Genomic DNA, 18,656 nt, shown 5'->3' with positions numbered 1-18,656 from the left:
AGGATATTGGAGAAATAACAAAATACCAGAAGCAGCAGCAACAAGCAAAGTAACAGCAAAACCATGAAATACATTGTGTCATCAAATATAAGGAATGGTTCTCATGGGCGCACATACGCACACACTTGCACGCTGGCACTCACACACACACCACGATTGAGTGCTTTACATTTCTTACAGAAATTGTATTGACTTTCCTTGACCTCTGCCCTCTACAGTGATTACTTGTTATTTCCTCGCCACTTACAGCAGTTCAACTTTAGACTGGAAGCCAGGAGCTAAGGTAAGTTCTGCCTTTCTGTCAACCAATGCACCCTCTGGTCTTCCCACAGTCTGCAGGTGATTTGTTTAACTTAGTGGTTCCCAAACTTTTTTCACTGGGCCGCACTTTCGGAATAAAAATTTGCTCGTGCCACACCGAATCTTTTATTGATAAGAAATACATTCAAAAACAAAAAAAAACAACTCCGAGCAGTGCTTGATTCGTAACATAGAACACAACTACTTTATAATATGATCATGGGACATCCAGAAAGTATAAAACAATCACTTTGGAAAAATATCTAATCCATGTTTAAATGTTTCTTTGATTGTCCTTGAATCTTCCCGCCACACTCGCCATCCTCTCTCGCCGCACCAGTGTGGCGCGCCGCACCCTTTGGGAACCACTGGTTTAACTGCACGTTTACTTTAATTATTTTTGCATTGCGACATGCCCACGGTATCATAAAGATATCCCCGGGGTCTTTGAGGACCACCTAGGGTGCTGGGATGGCGTGTGGGGGACAAGAGCTACCCACTGAGGTCCTGGCTGATAATGCTGGTGCAGAGGCCCGAGATGGAGGAGGAGACCCGCTACAATGAGGCCCACACTGCCACCCGATCTGTGACTGCGCGGTGCATTGGCCGGCTCAAGATGGGGTTCCACTGACTGGACCGCTCTGGCGGTGCCCTTCAGTACGAACACCAGAGAGTCTCCTGCATTGTGGTGACATTCTGGAGGAGGAGGATCGTGCGTATTCCTCTGGGGAGGAGGTTGACCAGGAGGGAGTGGAGGGAGAGCCAGAGGAGGACCTGAGAATGGTCCAGGAGGACCAGGGAGGCCCTGATTGTCATCAGATGCTCTGATCAGGAGGCTTGTTGTCTGGCAGCTCCAGCACCCACCCTCTTCCCCTTTCACTGAGGGGAACCTGTAACCCCACACCCACACCTCCCCCCCGCCTTTCCAAGATCCTTGCTTCCCCTTGCCAGAACCCTTGTCTACATCTCCAGGAATAGCACTTTTACCTTCCCCCTTCCCAGTGTCTCATTGACATCACAGCAGGGTGATGGGCCTGGGTTGGCTGTGTCAGCGAGTGACATGTCAAGGCAGGAGGCTGATGATGACGACTCACTCGCTGTTAGACAAGCTGCCGTGCTGCCTAAGCCGACTCCTGCCTGTCTTCTGACGGCACACAGACTTCCGGATTCATGTCTGAGTGTGGGTCGGGGGCAATATCACTGGGCCTAACGCTCCAAGGGTCAGGGGGGAGGGTTCAGTGAATGACAAGGCTGTCATTCCAGGGTCACCACGGTTCACCTGACTCACTGTTGGGATTGCTTGGGGCCGCTCGGGGATTCTGAGAACAGAGAGGGAGAGGCACTCACTATGGGAAACGAGACAAAGATGGAGGAGTTACAGCTGTGAGGTTCAATATTCGCCAATGCTGATGATTCACAGTGCTAATTGCCCTATCCCTTACTATAGCATCTGCCTTCACCTGTGCCCTCTCAGTGCTCCTAAATCTCCTTCATCTTTTGTGGCCTAGCACTACACCCAGGTGACTCCCCAGGATGCACAGGAGGCTGTTTGCTGTCTTCCACTCTGCCCCGTGGCCCTTGATACCCTTGGGTGAGCGCCCTCTGAACACAATATTGTAACACGGAAAACTTCCTTTGCTGATGTTAAGATTTAGATTCTGGAGTAAGTCACATTTAGAACCATAGAACAGAATCATAGAATCCCTACAGTACAGAAGGAGGCCGTTCAGCCCATCGAGTCTGTGCCAACCACAATCCCACCCGGGCCCTATTCCCATTACCCTCATTTACTCTACCTAATCTCCCTGACACTAAGGGGCAATTTAGCACGGCCAATCAACCTAACCTGCACATATTTGGAGTGTGGGAGGAAACTGGAGCACCCGGAGGAAACCCATGCAGACACGGGGGAGAACGTGCAAACTCCACACAGACACTGACCCGAGACCAGAATTGAACCCAGGTCCCTGGCGCTGTGAGGCAGCAGTGCGAACCACTGTGCCCCCGTGCTGCCCCTTGATAACTTGATAAGTTACCTGATAAATAAGAACAAGAATCTCTGGATGATGCCCCACTTTCCTCCATTTGAGTTGTGTTTTATTTGCAGATTTAGTTTAAATAAATGTTTGAACTGTTGTTCTCTTCCTTCCTCCTTGCCAGGGCTCCAGTTTCCAAGTCACAAGTGCTGTTTGTGAGTGGCTGGTCGCATTCAGTTTTAACTTCTTTTTCCTCACTTATATTAAAGAGTTTCAGGTAAGAATCGGTCCGAAATATTCAAGGTTACGAGCGTTCAGTGAGACAGCTGCCCCTCTGGGCACATTTCATATCTTAGAATCATAGAATCCCTACAGTGCAGAGGAGGCCATTTGGCCCATCGAACCCGCACCACCCAGGCCTTATTGGTTCAGGGATAAATAATGATGGAGTTTTTTTTTATTCATTCGTGGGACATGGGTGCCACTGGCTGGCCAGCATTTATTGCCCATCCCTAGATGCCCGAGGGCAGTTGAGATTCAACCACATTGCTGTGGCTTTGGAGTCGCATGTAGGCCAGACCAGGTAAGGACAGCAGATTTCCTTCCCTAAAGGACATTAGTGAACCAGATGGGTTTTTCCCACAATCGACAATGGTTTCAGGATCATCAGTAGATTCTTAATTCCAGATATTTTTTATTGAATTCAAATTCCACCATCTGCCGTGGTGGGATTCGAACCCGGGTCCCCAGAACAATGTGAGTAGAATCGGGGATGTGCAAGATGTAGCGAGTGAGAAATATAAAAACAAATGAGATTACAGGGTTCAAACAGCAGTGTTACCAAGTTACAGCTTCAACATTAACCTCACTAAGTCCGCCCACAGATGTGTACACAGTTGACACATTCACACAATATTAACATTCATATAATCAAAGAATACACATTTCAGAAGCTTTGCTCCAAGTGCTTTAAAGTCAATCATTTATCTTTTGAAATATAGGCACTATGTAGGAAACACAGCAACTTTCAGACAGCAAGTTCCCACAAGTAGCAATAAGCCTATGAACAAACAAGCTGTGTTAGTGATATTGGCTCAGGGATAAACATCAGTGAACTCCTCTGGAATCGTGCTGTGCAGTCTTCTACATTCACCTGACAGGACAGACAGGGCTTCAGTTTAAAGTCTCATCTGGAAGGCAGCACCTCTGACAGTGCAGCACTCCCACAATACTGACCCTCTGACAGTGTAGCACTCCCTCAGTACTGACCCTCTGACAGTGCAGCACTCCCTCAGTACTGAGCCTCTGACAGTGCAGCACTCCCTCAGTACTGAGCCTCTGACAGTGCAGCACTCCCTCAGTACTGACCCTCTGACAGTGTAGCACTCCCTCAGTACTGACCCTCTGACAGTGCAGCACTCCCTCAGTACTGACCCTCTGACAGTGTGGCACTCCCTCAGTACTGACCCTCTGACAGTGCGGTGCTCCCTCAGTACTGACCCTCTGACAGTGCGGTGCTCCCTCAGTACTATCCCTCTGACAGTGCAGCATTCCCTCAGTACTGTTCCTCTGACAGTGCAGCACTCCCTCGGTACTGGCCCTCTGACAGTGCAGCACTCCCTCAGTACAGACCCTCTGACAGTGCAGCACTCCCTCAGTACTGACCCTCTGACAGTGCGGCACTCCCTCAGTACTGACCCTCTGACAGTGCAGCACTCCCTCAGTACTGACCTTCTGACAGTGCAGCACTCCCTCAGTACTGACCCTCTGACAGTGCGGCACTCCCTCAGCACTGACCCTCTGACAGTGTGGCACACCCTCAGGACTGACCCTCTGACAGTACAGCACTCCCTCAGTACTGACCCTCTGACAGTGCAGCACTCCCTCAGTACTGACCCTCTGACAGTGCAGCACTCCCTCAGTACTGACTCTCTGACAGTGCAGCACTCCCTCAGTACTGACCCTCTGACAGTGCAGCACTCCCTCAGTACTGACCCTCTGACAGTGCAGCATTCCCTCAGCACTGACCCTCTGACAGTGCAGCACTCCCTCAGTAGTGGCCCTTTGATAGTGCGGCGTTCCCTCAGTACTGATCCTCTGAGTGCAGCACTCCCTCAGCACTGACCCTCTGACAGCGCAGCACTCAGTCAGTATTGACCCTCTGACAATGCAGCACTCCCTCAGTACTGCACTGAGTGCCAGCCTGGATTAGGGGCTTAAGTCTCTGGAGTGGGACTTGAACCTGTGACCTTCTGCCTCAGAGGCGAGGGTGCTCTCATTGAATCCTGGGTATCATTCTGAGCCCACTTTGACATTGTTCTACCGACTGCTGTTAAACTGAGCTTGTTGGAATTGATCAATGCTTGTCTGAATCGCTGAGTCAATGTTTCTTTTCTTTCTGTCTGACAGACATTCACTGTAAACGTGAGAACAGTGTTACTTCCAGACCCGAACGAGGAACCATGCAACACATTATAAAAACCACTTTGCTCTCTCTCCGGTCAGTGTATTCAGTGACCATTTCTGGAGCCAGGGAAGATGTTAAAAAGTGAAGGTCACCATCGGTATTCCTTTCTATCTCTTTTTTAATGGTTTGCATCATTATAGCCACTCCTATAGCTCTTCCAACAACAACTTGCATTTACGTTGCACCTTTAAAGTCGCAAAATGTCCCAAGGTCCTTCACAGAAATGTTACAGTAAGAAGTCTCACAAAACCAGGTTAAAGTCCAACAGGTTCATTTGGAATCACGAGCTTTCAAACTCACTCACCTGAGGAAGGAGCAGCACTCCAAAAGCTCGTGATTCCAAATAAACCTGTTGGACTTTAACCTGGTGTTGTGAGACTTCTTACTGTGCCCACCCCAGTCCAACCCCGGCAGCTCCACATCATGGCTTCCACAGAAATGTTGTGAGACAAAAATTGACATCAAGCCAAAGAAGGGGACCTTAGCACAGGTGACCACAAGCTTGGTTAAACAGGCGAGTTTTAGAGAGAGGTTTAGGAATGGAATTCCAAAGCTTACACCTTAGAAAACTGAAGGTGCAACCAGCAAGAATGGCGCAAGAGAAGTCGCAGGTACACAGGAGGTCAAAATCTGAGGAATGCTCTTCGCAGAGAGCTGTGCAGCTGAAGTAGATTACAGAGATGGGGAGAGGAAGAGGCTAGGGAGGGAAGTCAAACAAATTGAGACCTTGTTTAACTGGGAGCCAGGAAGATAGGGCAGCACAGTGGCACAGTGGTTAGCACTGCTGCCTTGCAGCACCAGGGACCCAGGTTCGATTCCCGGCTTGGGTCACTGTCTGTATGGAGTTTACACGTTCCCCCCGTGTTTGCGTGGGTTTGCTCCAGTTACCTCCCACAGTCTGAAAGATGTGCTGGTTAGGTGCATTGGCCATGCGAAATTCTCCCTCAGTGTACCCGAACAGGTGCTGGAGTGTGACGACTAGGGGATTTTCACAGTAACTTCATTGCAGTGTTAATGTAAGCCTACTTGTGACACTAATAAATAAACTTAAACTTAGATCAGTCAGCATAGGGGGTGACGGGTGAATGGGACTTGGTGCAAGTTAGGATACAGGACGCAGAGTTTTGGAAGAGTTTGTTTCTGGGGGATGGTGTTGGAGGTTGGAAGGTGCATCGAAATGGTTTTGTCCAGAAATAACAAAAGCATTGGCAGACAGTTTCAGCAGCAGATGAGCTGAAGCAGGGCTGGAGACGACCGATGTTACAATGTAGTTCTTAATGATGGAGCAGATATGAAGCTCACCGTGGGATGAATTTTAACGGCAAGGTTGCTAATAGTAAGTGGTCAGGGAGATGGAGTCAGTGGCAAGGGAATGGAGTTTGCAGTGGGAACCAAAGACTTTGATCTTCCCAATATTTCCAATGAGGTGAATTTCTACAAGTCTAGAACTGGGTGTTGGGACAAGCACTCTGACAACATGCCAGACAGTTCAGAGGTCGAGAGATGGTGGTGAGGTACAGCTGGGTGTTGGCAGTGAAACATAGAAACTTCTTTTATTCATTCATGGGATGTGGGCATTGCTGGCTGGCCATTCCTAATTGCTCTTGAACTGAGTGGTTTGCTAGGACTGTTTCAGAGGGCATTTTGAGAGTCACCTACATTGCTGTGGCTCTGGAGTCACATGTAGGCCAGACCGGGTAAGGACGGCAGATTTTCTTCCCTAAAGGACATTAGTGAACCAGATGGGTTTTCCCGACAAATGACAAGTTTTCATGGTCATCAGTAGACTTTTAATTCCAAATTTTTAGTGAATTCAAATTTCATCATCTGTGGAGGTGGGCTTTGAACCCGGGGCCCCAGAGGATTACGCTGAGTCTCTGGATTACTAGTCCAGTGACAATACCACTACGCCACTGCCTCCCCTGAGGCTGCATTTTCAGGTACTGTTGCTGAGGGCAGCATATAGTTGGGAAATGGAGGGGGGGGGGGTCAAGGATAGATCCTTGGGGCATTCCACTCATCACTCAATATTTAACCCAAGGCTGAGGATGCGATTCCAACTGTGAACTGCCTCAAGAGATTTTCCAACTTTAAACTTGCTTTGCATATGGTTCTATTTCTGTAAGGGAAACTCTGACCAGCTGGAATCTACTTACACACCAGGAACCCGAATCCAAACAATCTGACTCTGGCTGGTTTAAACACTGCAAACAGAAACTGAGTAGATCGTACGCTGACTGTGAGTTTGGACAGATAATTGCCTGTTCCAAATCTGTTCTAACCTCCTTTTCCTGTGATGCTCTGACCTCACAACACTTCCTGTCCAAAACTGCTAAAGTCTGCAGTCCCCCTGCAGCAATGCCTGACAGTTGGTGTCAAACCACAGCTGCTGTTCCCAGGCTGTTTATGAGACCATCTCATCCATGTTTACAACAACTTACATTGATATAGCATTTGATGTAGTTAAACACTCCAAGGTGCTTCATAGGAGTATTATTAAACACAAGAGTGGGTGGCACTGTAGCACAGTGGTTAGCACTACTGCCTCACAGTGCCAGGGACCCGGATTCAATTCCCGGCTTGGGTCACTGTCTGTGTGGAGTTTGCACATTCTCCCCATGTCTGCGTGGGTTTCCTCCGGGTGCTCCGGTTTTCTTCCACAGTCTGAAAGACGTGCTGGTTAGGGTGCATTGGCCCCGAACAGGCGCCGGAGTGTGGCGACTAGGGGAATTTCACAGTAACTTCATTGCAGTGTTAATACAAGCCTTACTTGTGACTAATAAATAAACTTTTAAAACTTTAAGACATTTAGAAGTATAAGGACAGGTGACCAAAAGCTTGGTCAAAGAGATCATTTTTAAGGGACATCTTAGAGGAGAAGGAGAGAGGCAGAGAGACTGGAGGAGGGAGTTCCAGAGCTTGTGGCCGAAAGGACGATTAAAGTCAAAGATGTGCAAGAGTCCAGAACTGAAGCTCAGAGATCGCAAAGAGTTAGAGGGCTGGAGGAAGTTACAGAGATAAGAGGTGTGTGTGTGTGTGGCTGATTTCACAGTGACAGCAAAGTTAAAAACTACTCCGCTGGGACATTATTCTTGATGTTAAGCCCTAACAGTGAAAAAAGATGGTAAAGAAAGCCACCTCTAAACTTTGAACACATTTTCTCATAAATTTATCAAAATTGGTTTAATCTCGATGCTGGATCATCGCAATAGGATAAAAATAAATTAACTTGTGGAGAGGGGTAGAGGGAAAAATCTCTTTTGAATAATATTTCCTAGTGTGTTAATTCACAATTTGTACGGTTTTTGTGAACTGAGCACAGAATTAGAAAACCACGTATCCAAATGAATATCATTTCAAATGTTTGAGAGAAACTAGACAGATATCTATTATCCTGCTGTAATGAAATGTCTCACTACACAGTGTTTGATACAATATATTTTATAAATAAACAATATTTTATCAAATCACGTTTGTCAATTTGACTCTCCCGGAACACAGTCCCGCAATCCAACATGGAGACTCCCTCCTTCTGCTGAAGAAACCGAGTGTTGTGAGGCCCTTGCACCTGGTGCCTGTAAACCAATTTGAATGGAGTAAAACGGGTGCACTCATTGAGTGAGTCCCTGGTTGCAAACAGAAGGAAGCAGGGGTGCTGGGGGAGAGTCGGGGGAGGGGGTGCGGGGGTGGTGTACTCATGGCACGAAGCCCTGATCATTGTTTTTAGGGTTTGGTGGTACCAGCTCTAGCACCCCCTACCACTGTGGGTGATACACTGAAGACATCAGCTGGGTCAGGCCCAGGTCACCCGTTACCTCCTGGAATGTCTTGGACATGGAATTAGAGGCCCTGATCCGACTGTAACACAGTGGACAAACCACACCCGGTAAAGAATTGGCTCCATTTACTCCCTCCTGTTTTAGCACTTACGGAACTTTGGGGAACAGCTTCTGGGAGGCGAGCAGTCATGGCCATAATGGTCAGAATATACCTGTTACCCCTTTTGTTTTGGGTGGGGGCCCCACACTGTCCATTTAGACCTTGCTGAATGGTTCCCCGAAAGCTGGCATGGGCTGGCTTATGCGGCCTTGGGTTTTACATGCATCCACATACCCAGCTGTTAGAATTTCATGGGCTAGCTACAGGACCTGGGCGGCAGTACCACCGTGGTTAGCACTGCTGCCTCACAGCGCCAGGGATCCGGGTTTAATTCCCGACTTGGGTCACTGTCTGTGCGGAGTCTGCACATTCTCCCCGTGTCTGCGTGGGTTTCCTCCGGGTGCTCCAGTTTCCTCCCACAGTCCGAAAGATGTGCTGGTTGGGTGCATTGGCCGCGGGGGGGGGCGGGCGTCACCATTTCATTATCGGCATCTAATTTTTATCAGGGACTGCCAATGCCTCAGCTTTCCTGCGAACATTGAGTGAATAGTTTTAATTCTGGACCAGCTGGCTGGACTGCTACCAAGGAAGATTTATTTATTACCGTCTCAGGATTTTTCAGACAGAATCACACAGCGCAGAAGAGGCCTTTCGGCCCATCGAGCCTGCACCAACACATGAGAAACACCTGACCTCCTCCTAACCCCATTTACCAACACTTGGCCCATAGCCCTGAATGTTATGATGTGCCAATTGCTCATCCAGATACTTTTTAAAGGATGTGAGGCATCCCGCCTCCACCACCCTCCCAGGCAGCGCATTCCAGACTGTCACCACCCTCTGAGTAAAATAATTTTTCCTCACATCCCCCCTAAACCTCCTGCCCCTCACCTTGAGCCTATGTCCCCTCATGACTGACTCTTCAACTAAGGGAAACAGCTGCTCTTTATCCATCCTGTCCATGTCCCTCATAATCTTGTACACCTCGATCAGGTCACCCCTCAGTCTTCTCTGCTGCAGAAAAAACAACCCAAGCCGACACAACCTCTCTTCATAACTTAAATATTCCATCCCAGGCAGCATCCTGGTCAATCCCCTCTGCACCCCCTCCAGTGCAATCACATCCTCTGATAATGTGGCGACCAGAACTGTACACAATACTCTAGCTGTGGTCTCACCAAAGTTCTATACAACTCCAGCATGACTTCCCTGCTTTTGTAATCAAATTTTTTGACCAAGCAAATAAACTAAATGAAATTAACTAAGGGACAAGTTAAAAGTGGCAGCCCCCAAAAGGAGGGGAACCGCCCGAGGCAAAGGGGGAAGTAGAAAGGAAATTTAAAACATCAAATTAAAATGTGATTAAAGGGGTCAATTATGCACCCCAGCCCCTGCGGTGCCCAGCGGGTATTAACTGTGCCCGCGGACATCACATACTCCCTTTCCAGGGACATCTGGCCATGAATATAGCCGCGGTAGAGTGGCAGACAGTCGGGCCAGGTGACCACCTCGGTCACCCACTGCCTGGACCTCTTTATGACGAGTCAGGCCAGGCCCTGGAACAGGTATAAGAGGAGGTCTTTCTCCTTCCCCGCTCCCCACTCCGCACCAGGTGTCCGTAGAGCGTGGAACTGAACCGCAAACAAAACATCAATAAAAGGTTTTTGAGGAAACAAGAAAGTTCTTGCCATCTATAACACGAAACATAGACCTGGTCCACAGACTCTACAAGGCTGCAAAAAGGGCCGGTCTCTTGGGAGCACATCAACCGGTCCAACCTACGATTGCACGGTACTGCCTGCTTTTGTAATCTGTGCCTCGATTGGGAAAGGCTCCCCCTTCCCGACGCAGGTTTGAGATAACGAGACGGAGGATATTCTGTCTGCCGGACCACCTCAGCTTCCTCTGACGGAGATTGTCTGCGCGTACACCACCTGACCACACAGTTCGGGAAAATGCCAGGTATCTTCTCCTGCAACTCCTCAGTCTCTTAACTGGCTTTTCGGAGATCACTGAGGATGTGATTATCCTCGCTCCAGCCAGGTCACTGCTGGGCTGCTAGACCCCATCCACAGGCAAACAGGGGATGACTCCCATGGTCACAAGTCCTGTTGTACTCCAGATGCACCAGGTACAGTGGAATGGGCATATACCCTCCATCAATCTCCTTTACTTGCACGTTGGCACGTATGCACTCTCTGGTGTGAAGTCATGGGAGTCTGGCCGGCCCCTGCATCCTTCAGTATTACTACAGGCTTTTTCTCAGAGGGTGTCCGGAACCCGCTGCTCGAGTTGGTGGTGGAGGCAGAGACTCTAAACTCTTAAAAAGTACCTTGATCTGCACCTTAAGTGTGGCCAAGTTCCCCTCCAATTCGATTTTCAAGTTTGCTGACGACACCACCGTAGTGGGTCGGATCTCAAATAATGACGAGACAGAGTACAGGAATGAGATAGAGAATCTGGTGAACTGGTGCGGCAACAATAATCTCTCCCTCAATGTCAACAAAACAAAAGAGATTGTCATCAACTTCAGGAAGCGTAGTGGAGAACATGCCCCTGTCTACATCAACGGGGACCAAGTAGAAAGGGTCGAGAAGTTTAGGACTTTAGGACATTCTCTCTTCCACCTTCCGTCGGGAAAGAGATACAAAAGTCTGAGGTCACGTACCAACCAACTCAAGAACAGCTTCTTCCCTGCTGCTGTCAGACTTTTGAATGGACCTACCTTGCATTAAGTTGATCTTTCTCTACACCCTAGCTATGACTGTAACACTACATTCTGCACTCTCTCGTTTCCTGCTCTATGAACAGAATACTTTGTCTGTATAGTGCGCAAGAAACAATACTTTTCACTCTATGTTAATACATGTGACAATAATAAATCAAATCAAATCAAGTGCTGCGAGCTACAGGACTATAGGCCAGATGCAGGAAGGTGGGATTAGAAAGGGCACCTGGGTGTCCTTGGGCTGGCATGGACAAGATGGGTCAAATGGTCTCCTGTGCTGTAACTTTGCTGTGGTTTTATGGATACAAAATGCTGAGGAAGTCTCAGGGATTTGTTTAACCTCATCTACACTCTCTGGAGCCGCACTCAGATCCATAGCCTGGTCTGTTCATCCACTACTGGATAAGCAATGGTAGAGGAGTGGAGAGAGGTGGTAGTGAGATATATCTAGGCAGAGATGTGAACACTGACGCTGTGCTTTTGAATGGGGAACAGGTAGATGAAAAATAGAAGGGGACCCAAGTTAGATTCTTGAGCAACCCCAGAGTCATAGAGTCATAGAGGTTTACAGCATGGAAACAGGCCTTTCGGCCCAACTTGTCCATGCCGCCATTTTTTTAAAAAACCCCTAAGCTAGTCCCAATTGCCCACATTTAGCCCATATCCCTCTGTACCCATCGTACCTATGTAACTGTCTAAATGCTTTTTAAAAGACAAAATTGTACCCACCTCTACTACTACCTCTGGCAGCTTGTTCCAGACACTCACCACCCTCTGTGTGAAAAAATTGTTCCTCTGCTCACTTTTGTATCTCTCCCCTCTCACCTTAAACCTATACCCTCTAGTTTTAGACTCCCCTACCTTTGGGAAAGGATCTTGACTATCTAGCTGATCTATGCCCCTCATTATTTTATAGACCTCTATAAAATCACCTTCTACACTCCAGAGAAAAAAGTCCCAATCTATCCAGCCTCTCCTTATGACTTAAACCATCAAGTCTGGGTAGCAACTGAGTAAATCTTTTCTGCACTCTTTCTAGTTTAATAATATCCTTTCTATAATAAGGTGACCAGAACTGTCCACAGTATTCCAAGTGTGGCCTTACCAATGTCTTGTACAACTACAACAAGACATCCCAACTCCTGTATTCAATGCTCTGACCGATGAAACCAAGCATGCTGAATGCCTTCTTCACCACTCTGTCCACCTGTGACTCCACTTTCAAGGAGCTATGAACCTATACCCCTAGATCTCTTTGTTCTGTAACTCTCCCCAATGCCCTACCATTAACTGAGTAAGTCCTGCCCCGGTTCAATCCACCAAAATGCATCACCTCGCATTTATCTAAATTAAACTCCATCTGCCATTTATCAGCCCACTGGCCCAATTGATCAAGATCCCATTGCAATTGGAGAGGTAACTGTTACCCAGAGGTGACAGTGCGGGAGCAGGAAGAGAAACCATTGCAATTGATTTACTGGTGATGATGAAACACTTAAGAATGGAATCTGTTGAAGACAGTCTCACACAGGAGGATGACGGGGGTTGAGAGGTGTTGGAGGAGGATTGGGTGGTGGAAGGATAGTAGTATTAAGACTGGCCTAGTAATCCAAAGACCCGGGTTCAAATCCCACTACAGCAGATGGTGAAATCTGAATTGAGTAAATAAATAATCTGGAATTAAGAGTCTAATGATGACCATGAAACCATTGTCTGCACTCTCTCATTTCCTTCTCTATGAACAGTATGCTTTGTCTGTATAGCGCACAAGAAACAATACTTTTCGTTGTATACTGATACATGTGACAATAATAAATCAAATCAAATTATCGATTGTTGTTAAAAACCAATGTGATTCACTAATTAGAGAAATCATCTCCTGTCCTGACCTGGTCTGAGCTACATGTGACTCCAGACCCACAGCAATTTGATTGAGTCTGAAATCCCCTCTGAAATGGCTGAGCAAGGCACTCAGTTCAAAGGCAATTGGGGATGGCCAATAAACCCTGTAAGAAGTCTCACAACACCAGGCTAAAGTCCAACAGATTTATTTGATAGCACAAGCTTTCGGAATCTCACTCCTCCTTCAGGTGAAGGAGCGAGACTCTGAAAGCTTGTGCTACCAATGTAGATCAGGCCCAGGACAGGGTGGTTTAGTCGCCCGCCCTGTCTTGTCAACCTGGATCGGAAATGTCTCAACTTGTTGAGACTCTGAATTGGATTTGATTTGATTGAATTGGAAAAGTATTTTAAAAATAAATAAATAAACAAACCTGGAGTTGTGAGACTTGTGGGGCGGCACGGTAGCACAGTGGTTAGCACTGCTGCTTCACAGCTCCAGGGACCTGGGTTCGATTCCCGGCTTGGGTCACTGTCTGTGTGGAGTTTGCACATTCTCCTCGTGTCTGCGTGGGTTTCCTCCGGGTGCTGCGGTTTCCTCCCACACTCCAAAGATGTGCGGGTTAGGTTGATTGGCCATGCTAAAAATTGCCCTTAGTGTCCTGAGATGCGTAGGTTGGAGGGATTAGTGGGTAAATATATGGGGGTAGGGCCTGGGTGGGATTGTGGTCGGTGCAGACTCGATGGGCCGAATGGCCTCTTTCTGTACTGTAGGGTTTCTATGACTTCTTACTGTGCTTACCCCAGTCCAACGCCGACTACTCCACATCAATAAACTCTGGCTGGCCAGCCAGCGAGCAATGCCTACATTCCATGAAAAGATTTTAAAAAAGGATGGTCTGGCCAAATATGTTAAAGGACATATCAAGCAGGTTAAGAGAAAGTTTACCTTTGACAAGTCGTTATGACCAGAATATGAATGGACAAAACAGAGCCAGTTAGTTACATTGCAACCTCAATGAATGGACAGCAGCGCCCTCAACCGGTTCAAAGACTAAATGACAGTGGCATGATGCAAAAATATTAAGCATCTACAGTTTGCTTTTGATATTGGTGAATGATCCCACCTTGTTTTGAAACGCTGCCTTTAACATAAACCTGTCAAAACACTTCAGTGGAACGTTAAGAACAGAAGAGATGGGAACAGGAGTGGGACATTCTGCTCCCTCATTCAATAAGATTGTGGCTGACTTTCTACCTCAATTCCAGCTTCCCACACCATCTCCATATCCCTTGTTATCCAACAATTGATGCCGATAATCTCCCGCCTTGCCCGTGGCCGGGATTTTCCAGTGCTGCTGCAGTGAATGGAGTTTTAGCTGAGCGTAAAATTCTGCATTCCCGCTGGCAGCGGGGCGGGTGCGGAGGAGATTGGAGAATCCAGCCCCTAGCAGCCTCCGTCTTCAATATACTTAACAAGCAATCATTCATCATTTCCTGTATTACCTTTCTCTATTGCCTTGTCTCTACTCTTTGGTTTATTACATCTTCCCAAAGTTGACCCTTTCCCCCATTATTCAATTTTAAACTCTCTCTACTTCCCTAGTTATCATAGAAACCCTACAGTGCAGAAGGAGGCCATTCGGCCCATCAAGTCTGCACCGACCACAATCCCACCCCAGGCCCTATCCCCACAACCCCACACATTTACCCCACTAATCCCTTTAGCCTACACATCCTGGGACACTAAGGGGCAAATTTATCATGGCCAATCATTTGGAGTGTGGGAGGAAACCGGAGCACCTGGAGGAAACCCACACAGACACGGGGAGAATGTGCAAACTCCACACAGACAGTGACCCAAGCCGGGAATCGAACCCAGGTCTCTGGAGCTGTGAAGCAGCAGTGCTAACCACTGTTCCAGCGTGTCACCCGTGTTTCACTAGAACATCAGCCCAGCACGGTTCAGGTGTAGACCATCCCAGTGGTACAGGTCCCACTTTCCCCAGTACTGGTGTCAATGTCCCATGAACTAGAACCCACTTCAGTCTTTGATTTCTCTAATCTTATTTGATCTACGCCAACTTGTACGTGCTTCAGGTAATATTCTAGAAATTATTACATTCGAGATTCTGCTTTTTAATTTAGTGCCTAGCTCTTCATACTGACTATGCAGAACCCCTTTCCTCATTCTACCAATGTCGTTGGTACCTACATGTACCATGGTGACTGGATCCACCCCTTCCCACAGCAGGTTCCACTCTAGCCTGGAGCAGGTGTCCCGAACCCTGGAAGCAACAGGCAACACAACTGTCTGGACTCTCGCTCCTTGCTATAGAGAACAGTGTCAATCCCCCTCACTATGCTGTCCTCGACTACCACTACATTCTTATGCACTCCCCCCCCACTTGAGTGGCTTCCTGTACCACAATGCCATGGCCAATCAGCACATCCCCCTGCAGCCCCCACCCTGATCCAACAAGCTGAGAGAACCTCAAGCCTGTTGGACAATTGCAGTGACTGACACTCCTGCCTTTACCTGCCTCCGCTACAGTTACATCCCCCTGTCCATGACCACTTCCCACACCAGAAGACCCTATCCTAAAGGATGTGACCACCTTGTGAAACAAAACCTCCAGGTAACTCAGTTTGAGGTAATTGTACAAATCAAGCATTCACAATCCAGCAATAATGCCAATGACTTACATTGCACATGTTCCCTCAGCTGGGAGAGAGAGAGAGATAGATTGTGGAAACACCTCTTTAATTCAATGAATTATAAAAACAATGTGACTATTTTCATTTATTTTGTTTTTATTAAGCATGCACAAAGACCTCATTTAGTGAATTCTCTTAGACCAAATAGCCTTTTTAAATAGCATGCGAGAGATCAACTGCTTATGACAGGAACACTATGTTTTAATAAAAAATCTCAGCTTGTGTTCGACCAGAATTATACCTTAATAATAGAGACAAGGGAGTTACTTGAAAGTTCATTCACTCACATTGCATGCTTCAAGACTTTGATTTGATTTATTATTGTCACGTGTATTAACAGTGTGAAAAGTATTGTTTCTTGCTCACGATACAGACAAAACATACAGTTCACAAAGAAGGAAACAAGAGAGTGCAGGATGTAGTGTTACAGTTAGCTAGGGTGTAGAGAAAGATCAAATTAATGCAAGGTAAGTCCATTCAAAAGTCTGATGGCAGCAGGGGAGAAGCTGTTCTTAAGTTGGTTGGTACATGACCTCAGACTTTTGTATCTTTTTCCCAGTGGAAGAAGATTGAAGAGAGAATGTCCGGGGTATGTGGGGTCCTTAATTATGCTGGCTGCTTTGCCAATGGGAGGCTGGTTTGCGTGATGGATTGGGCTACATACACGACCTTTTGTAGTTCCTTGCGGTCTTGGGCAGAGCAGGAGCCATACCAAGCTGTGATACAACCAGAAAGAATGCTTTCTATGGTGCATCTGTAAAAATTGGTGAGAGTCGTAGCTGACATGCCAGATTTCCTTAGTCTTCTGAAAAAGTAGAAGCATTGGTGGACTTTCTTAACCATAACGGCATGGGGGGGAACAGGACAGATTGTTGGTGATCTGGAGACTTAAAAACTTGAAGCTCTCAACCCTTTCTACTTGGTCCCCGTTGATGTAGACAGGGGCATGTTCTCCTTTACGCTGCCTGAAGTCGATGACAATCTCCTTCGTTTTGTTGATATTGAGGGAGAGATTATTGTTGCCCCACCAGTTCACCTGCAGTTGTCCTAGAACATTTCACAGCCAAAGATGTATTTTTTGTGTGTAGTCAGCATTGTAATGTAACCAAATTTGCACATGGCAAGATCCCACAAATAGCAATTAGATAAACGATCAGGGAGTTGTTTTAAGGAGGTCAGTTAGGTAGAGGGCGAGTGTATTGTTCAGATTAACACCCACAGCAAGAGGTCTGATACCCCAATCCTGCCTCCCTGCCTGGAGTAGAAAATTCACAGCGCTTTGTCATGATTTGGCCAATCACCAAGGACTTGCCTTCCTTCAGAACTGTTTTATTGATATTCCCGGGGAGACAGGTGTTGGCTGGGACACCGGGAGAAATTGATTTTCCTTGTCAAATAGTGCCTTGGAATAATTTACATCCACCTGACACAGCAGATAAGATCTAGGTTTGAAATTTCAATTGAGGGATGGCACTTCCAATAGGGCTACACACTGAGAACTGCATTGATGGATAACCCAAATGCGAAACAGTGACACTGTGGTTAGCACTGCTGCCTCACAGCGCCAGGGATCCAGATTCAATTCCAACCTTGGGTCACTGTCTGTGCAGAGTCTGCATGTTCTCCCCGCGTCTGCGTGGGTTTCCTCTAGGTGCTCCGGCTTCCTCCCACGCTCCAAAGCTGTACTGGTTAAGTTGATTGGCTATGCTAAATTGCCCCTTAGTGTCAGGGAGATTAGCATGGCAAATACCTGGGGTTATGGGGATAGGCATTGGTGGGATTGTCATTGGTGCAGGTCCTTCTGTAGTGTAGGGATTTTATGATTCTATGTACTCAAACCTCTGTAGTGAGGCTTGAACCCACAGCTTTCTGCCTTAGAAACAAGCATTGAGCCAACAGTGTGACCAGTAATTGTCTCAGTAAAGGAGCAGGCCATGCTGGTGGCTTCAACATTTGCCCGATTAACCAGCTGTCTGCGGCTGCATGAGTTACGAGATTGTAATCTAGGAAAAATACCATTTGTAAAAAGTCTCATGTGAAACATGCTTGCCAGAGTCAATTCAGCCGGTAAGGCACAAGCACAAAGTGTTCTCGAAGTTAGCACCTAATTTAGCACTCCCATCCATGGGAAAAAAATACTAGTGAACAAGAGGAACAGCATCATTCGAGCTTTAAGACAGACACTGGAAGTGAATCCTGATCATTAAGAACATAAGAACATAAGAAATAGGAGCAGGAGTAGGCCATCTAGCCCCTCGAGCCTGCCCCACCATTCAATAAGATCATGGCTGATCTGAAGCGAATCAGTTCCACTTACTCGCCTGCTCCCCATATCCCCTAATTCCCTTATCGATCAGAAAACTATCTACCCGTGATTTAAACATATTCAACGAGGTAGCCTCCACCACTTCAATGGGCAGAGAATTCCAGAGATTCACCACCCTCTGAGAGAAGAAGTTCCTCAACTCTGTCCTAAACTGACCCCCCTTTATTTTGAGGCTGTGCCCTCCAGTTCTGGTTTCCTTTCTAAGTGGAAAGAATCTCTCTACCTCTACCCTATCAAGCCCCTTCATTATCCTATGTCTCTATAAGATCACCCCTCAGCCTTCTAAACTCCAACGAGTACAGACCCAATCTGTTCAATCTCTCCTCATAAGCTACACCCCTCATCTCCGGTATCAACCTGGTGAACCTTCTTTGCACTCCCTCCAAGGCCAATATATCCTTTCGCAAATAAGGGGACCAAAAC

General features: G+C 47.2%; 1 protein-coding gene across 1 annotated transcript in view; it reads left to right on the top strand.

Moving 5' to 3' along the window:
* Positions 1-5,146, top strand: part of dram1 (DNA-damage regulated autophagy modulator 1) — a 29,417-nt gene extending 24,271 nt beyond the window's left edge. Inside the window, exons 5-7 of the mRNA XM_078221121.1 lie at positions 219-283; positions 2,461-2,553; positions 4,686-5,146. Coding sequence (XP_078077247.1) covers positions 219-283; positions 2,461-2,553; positions 4,686-4,754 — 227 coding nt within the window. The 3' untranslated portion in view covers positions 4,755-5,146. The remainder of the gene's footprint in view (positions 1-218; positions 284-2,460; positions 2,554-4,685) is intronic.
* Positions 5,147-18,656: the final 13,510 nt, after the last annotated feature.

Source organism: Mustelus asterias, chromosome 9, assembly GCF_964213995.1.
Source record: "Mustelus asterias chromosome 9, sMusAst1.hap1.1, whole genome shotgun sequence".
In the NCBI taxonomy this organism is placed as follows: Eukaryota; Metazoa; Chordata; class Chondrichthyes; order Carcharhiniformes; family Triakidae; genus Mustelus; species Mustelus asterias.
This window is presented reverse-complemented; position numbering and strand designations above follow the sequence as displayed.